Source organism: Aplysia californica, unplaced genomic scaffold (genome assembly GCF_000002075.1).
Source record: "Aplysia californica isolate F4 #8 unplaced genomic scaffold, AplCal3.0 scaffold00365, whole genome shotgun sequence".
In the NCBI taxonomy this organism is placed as follows: Eukaryota; Metazoa; Mollusca; class Gastropoda; order Aplysiida; family Aplysiidae; genus Aplysia; species Aplysia californica.
This window is the reverse complement of record NW_004797635.1, coordinates 71275-77207: the sequence shown is the minus strand read 5'-3', so window position 1 is coordinate 77207 and position 5933 is coordinate 71275. Positions and strand designations below refer to the sequence as shown.

General features: G+C 45.4%; 1 protein-coding gene across 1 annotated transcript in view; it reads right to left on the bottom strand.

Moving 5' to 3' along the window:
* Positions 1 to 343: 343 nt before the first annotated feature.
* Positions 344 to 5933, bottom strand: part of LOC101848129 (protein MLP1 homolog) — a gene marked incomplete in the record, with an annotated part of 21224 nt that continues 15634 nt past the window's right edge. The window contains 2 exon segments of the mRNA XM_013085320.2: positions 344 to 2564; positions 3274 to 5401. Of these exon segments, the coding sequence (XP_012940774.1) occupies positions 2388 to 2564; positions 3274 to 5401 (2305 nt within the window).

Here is a 5933-nt window from a genome sequence, read left to right as displayed (position 1 = left end):
TGTGTGTGTGTGTGTGTGTGTGTGTGTGTGTGTGTGTGTGTGTGTGTGTGTTTGTGTGTGTGTATGTGTGTGCGAGAATTCATGTGATGAGTGTGTTAGAGGAAAAAAAATTCTGCTTTTACATGCTCGTAATGTTCTGGATGAATGTGAGAGTGAGAGCCTCAAGTTCTGCAACCAGTAAAAGGGTTTCCGTATTCTGTTGACATAGTACAACTTTGGATGAGAAAAATGATTTCTTTTTGCAAAATTGAAAGCGAAATAAGTTTTTCTTATTATAGCTATGCTTGAAGGCAAGAGACATAAGTAAACAGAAATTTGTATCGGATTGTCAACTTTGTTTTTCTTCTTGGTTGGAAAATTTCATTTACAGTTGTTGGTAAGTAGGATAAAACAATATAACCACAAAATGTACATATTTTAAGTCAATCAAAACAGCGTTTCAATGAATTCTGTATTATTGATGGCTTGACTGAGTTTTTGGCTTGAATGAAAACTGGTTCCATGTAGAATAAAATATTCAAAAGGCTTAGAAACAGTTTTGTATTTACAAAGGATTAATAAAGAAAATACAATCAATCTGTTTTATTGCTTTGTCATAACCAAACATAATCTAAATGCAACAAACCTATAGGAATTTTGTTGTTGGGTAGAACTGGCCTGTTTCCAAACAAATTTTTTTGTGTTCAGAATTTTGATATGAAAATGGTTAAATAGTACTTTGAAGATGTGACAAGAAAGGCCTTTCTACATTATTCAGCTTTACCAGCACATCTCCTTATTCCCACTTTATGCTCAAGATATTTCAGGGTCTTTAAAACATCCATTAGGAATTCATTCTCCTCTCATTTCAAACCTTGACACCCAGAGCACATTGAAGAAAGTTTAGTGAAATCTCCTTTTGATACATTTAATTAAAGGATGCCAGGTGTTTCGTCATTAAAGAACAGAAGCCACCATTTTGGCAATCAATTTTCATTGAATCTTAAATATTTAACATGTTTTTTTTTCCACATCACCATTTAATATGAAGGCCTATGGTACATCTCAGGCTATTGTGGAGTAAGATCTTTTGTTTGTGCACAGAATGTGACATGGGGCCTAACATATGAACTTCTGTTCTAAAGTTTGTGAACTAAAGCAGAAGTCAGTGTGATATAGCGTGCCCTGGCCAGTACAGTCACCTCGAATGCTTTATCAAATGGAGATGTAACGAAACTTTCAGCAATGTGCACTGGTTCTAAGTATAATACTCGTGAAACCAAGTGATGATGTGTATGATGCAAACATCTAATCCTAAACTTCTATATCTACTGAACACAAATTCAAGTTTAAACACAATATAAGAGCACTTCAAAGGTTTCAAACATCAACAGCAAACAGCAACTGGGGGGGGGGGGGGGGGGGGGGGAGACTGATGAAACAATGTATAACATTGTGGTTCGTATTACAATTTTCTACGTTAGTTGGCCAATAGTGCCATCATTCTCGTTTTCATTTTTGTTTGAACAGCCAAATTTATTCCCCATATAACTTGGCCTGTAAAAGTAAAGTTTCTGTTTAGCTGTATTATATCGAGGCAGACTTTTATTTTGTACTTCTTTCAGCGTTTTGTTTGCACTGACAATGCTGAAATTCATGAGGTCACTTACAAATATTAGCTTTTTATTTAGTAAAGAAGGGTTAAATCCGTGAATGTTATATTCATGAGGTTGAGGGTTTACCTCTTGGCGCCAATTTACCCTCTTCACTTTAGTTGACTGACCAGCATCTTTTGCATAGCTTTCACAAGTGGTGTGTTCTTAAACGTGAGCCAACAGTAGTGGCATTACAAGACACACATCTAATGACCTTTGAACTGCAGTCTTCCATCTAAATCAGTGAGAGATATTATGTAACACTACAGTTTTAAAGTCTTCATTATGGAGCCAAGCAAACTCTGGGAATTCCCGTCTGATGTTCAACATCAGAGGCGGGAATTCCCGTAAGATGATCACTGATGTGTGTAAGTCTATGTCTCCTAATGGGCGACACGACGTCGCGTCGCGCTCGGCAGTTGCTGGCGACGAGTCGCTCGCTAGGTGTGTATCCTTGTGCGCGACCACATCACACACCACACACGTGGCTTGTCGACCGGCACACATTGGCTAGATATTTTGACCAATGGTGAAACACCCCAATCTGCAGTGTACGACGAGGTTTCGATCGCTACATGGACCGATCGGGCGACGGTCGCGCGCGGCTAGACGTCGCACCGCATCGCGTGTAAGGAGACTGGTCGTTTATAATCTTCCTTGATTGATTTTGGAGAAGTAAGGACCACACAGGACGCGGCGTCGCGTCGCACATAAGGAGACATGTACTTTAAGAGGAACACATTCGTTTACACACTACACAGCCGTCTCGTTGAATTTCCACAAGCCCTGGGCCGGACGCACCACGTCCCCGTGCACAGACGGCACCTGCTGGGCAGCACGATCAGCTGATTTGGAGCGCCATTTTCCCCGTAACACTGGCTGACTGAGTCCCTCTCGTCTGCTGGAGTCCCGAGATCTATCGTCAGGAAGCTGTAAGGGTGGCAAAATAAAAAAAGGGGGGGGGGGTGGAAGAAAGGAACATGAGTGCAATCATATTTTTTCGGAACATTCTGTGCATATTACGAGATAAAAGAAGGAGGAAAGATAAGGACGATGGAAGTCTGATCGGAAAGAAGGAGCGAACCACCACACTTTTTTATTAAAAAAAAACCCCAACCAAACAAAACAAAACAAACAAACCAAAAAAAACAAAAAAACCCCACAAAGAAAGATATCGCTGTATTCGGGAAGAAACAAAATCTGTGACCCGACGAAATCTTGGCTAGTATGGCTTTCAGTAATAATAATATAGAAGAAGTAAAGACAAAAAAAAAAGACATTGCTGTATTTTTTGGGAAAACCCACCTGGGAGCTACTCAGTGGCGACCAGGTGTGTTTACATCTACCTTAACACTATTGATGTTTATAATTACATTGATAATATAATGCGTGTGACTGTGAACCCGTTTGTGAGTGCAAGCGTACTATTGTATTAATATTATGGTTATGTGAAAAGATGTGTGGGGAAGAGAGGATGTGTGAGGGAAGAGTGTTGTGGGTGTGCACATGTGCGTGTATATGCGCATCTTATCTATCTTTTTTAAAATCTTATCTTATCTTATCTTATCTTTTCTTTTCTTATCTTATCTATGAGACGCCAAAGTAATCAGTCTTCCCTGGTAACTCTAATCTAACTTACCTCTGCCAGCAGTTCCCGCTCCTCCTCGTCATGCTCCAACTGTTCGATGTCTACGTGAGGCACAGGGACCGGAAGTGACGTGGAGCCCCGAGCCCCAAAGTTGGCACAAGCCTCTGGCACGTCCGTCTGGATGAACAACGGCGACGGTGCGCGTGCTGCGTGTTGTTTCACTTCTGCTGCCTCGGAACTCTTCTTCTTGAACACAGGTTTCAGTTTTCCTTTCACAGCGGCAAAAATCTCTGACGGTGTGAAACCCGATGGTGCGCTGGGTGACATGGCGGACACCCCTACTTTAGCAATGGTCGAGCCCACTGTGGAGTCCAAACTGCTCGATTTTTTGAAAAACTTACGTTTATCTTTGGCACTTTGTGGCTTGGCACTGCTGGTGGAGGTGGGGAGAGTGACAGAGGGGGCAGAGTCAGAAGTGTCAGTAGGCGTGGCCGAAGAAGTGGATTGGACAGACGACACGTCCAAACTTCTTCGCTGTTGAGCAGCTACGTCATGGTGCATTTTCTCGTCCCACGACGTGGACATTTTTAGCCCTGTGGGAAGTCCTGGTAGAGGTTCTAGCTTGGACGCCACAAGATCATAGTCTTCCTCGGCTTCACGTCTGACCTCTACGGGGTCAGGGAGAGAAATCTGTCGCGTGCAGAGAGAAGGGGAAACACTTCTCCTCTCCGGCCAAGACTGGTATCCGGATGGATACGTGTTTGGCGGGAACAGATTGGGCTCTTCAAAGAACTTTCTTCTCGCCGTTCGGGGGGAGAATTTGTCTCTGGGTCTCGGAGATCTTTTGGGAGAAGTGACAGGAAGTGTGTTCCCGGGGCCAACAGCGAGGACGCTGCTGGACGACGTTGAGAATGACGTCATCAGATCTGCGGCTGTCCTCAGCTGGGTGGGCGTGGTGTTCGCGGAAGCGCTGGTGATGATGGGAAGGTGGCCGCCCCCTGAAGGGCTGCACTGCGGCTCCGACTGGTCCAGGATAGACGAGCTGTCCACGGAGAGACTTTTCATGAAGGTTACAGGACGTTTGGGCTTTGTGCGATCGCGACCTGTCGACAGCGCAGACACTAGGGACTTCTGGAATGTCTGCTGCTGCTGTTGTTGCTGTTGCTGTTGATGTTGTGGTTGTGGCCTGGGTTGAAACGTACGGTGATGAGGAATGACAAAGCTGGGTGGTGGTTCGGGAAGTCCCGATCTTCGGTGTGCAGCAGTCCCGTGGGCAGAGCTAGGAGTCAGGTCAGGGGTTTCTGGGGTCGTTGCTCGTGACGTGCTGGCGCTCCGGGTGCCCGAGGTGTAGGAGGGAGGGCGGTCATAACGGCGCGAGGTGGAGGGGTCAAAGGTCCGGAGGATGACGGGGGCTGGCTGTGTGGCCGATTGTGTGGCCGATTGTGTAGCTGATTGTGTGGCTGGTAGTGCCGCCGTACCCTGTGTTGTCGTTGTCGTAAAAGTTTGTGTTTCTGGCTGTGTGTGTTTGTGAGCGCTTTGTACTGGTGTTCTCTGGGCCTGTGAGCCAGAGGCTCGGCTCTGCTGCTGTTGTTTAGACTTTGTGGCTGCTGTTTGTGATTGTGATTTACTGCCAGCCTTCGAGGGGGCCGCAGCCTCTTGTACTGTCTTTTGCTGCTTTTGTATGGCTTTGCCTTGAGGCTGAGATTTCTGAGCTGAGGTTTTGGGTTTTGATTGAGTCTGGGTTAGAGGTTTTGTAGACTGGGTTTGGGTTTTCAAACTTGGCGCCGGTTGAGCTGTAGGAGGAATGGACACAGGTTGTGTAGGTGAGGGTAAAGAAGAAAGCAACGGCTGGGAACTGGAGGTGGGGGGTTCAGCAGCCATATTTGTCGAAATCTGCCCGGGCTTTCCGTCAGAAATGGGTATTTCCGGAGAATTGGGAGTCTCTGACGGCATAAGCGAGGGGGCAGCGTAGGCGTGGACGTCCCGGGAGGCGTGGTACTGGCGGGCTTCCTCCGACTTGATTTGCCGGGAAACCACGTTCGACTGCTCCTCGACCCGGGACGTGGTGGTGGCGCCGCGCGTCGTGACGTCAGCCACCAGGAAGACGCCATTTCCACCTTGCGACTGGTACTGCTCTGAGAGCTCGTCCTTCACGAGTTGAACCTCAGAGGCCGAGATGCTTTGGAGGGAAAATGTCAAAAACATATTATGTTTTATCGTGGTGAAATCAAGCTCTTGTCAAAAAATGACATTTAAGAAATCAGCATTTCCGCGTCCCTTTTGGCAATTTTTATTGAATTTTTATTTTTTGGCTAAACACCTTTTATGTCCTTTTAAAAACAAACTTTAAGATTATACCAATAACCCAATAGCCCTAAAAATTGACAAGCGCCTGATTCCACCATGTCGCGACACATGTTAGAATTTGCAAGAGAGCAGCAGCAAGCTGGGTACATGCACAGGTGAAACTGAAGGTTTTAAAGCTCAAAATGAAGTAAATTCTTTTTATTTCCCGCATGTGTGATCCGAATATTCCGTGTATCAAAGGAATATCAGCAAGACCGTCGAAGTCCACGTCCTGGTTCTTGATACTATGAAATTCTGAATCTATTCCCGTTTGGGGAACAATTACTTTCATCAAGTATCTTTTTGTATCTGTTCCAGGACGTTGTATCCTGCTGTCTCTCTCACTCTCTCTCTCTCTCTCTCTC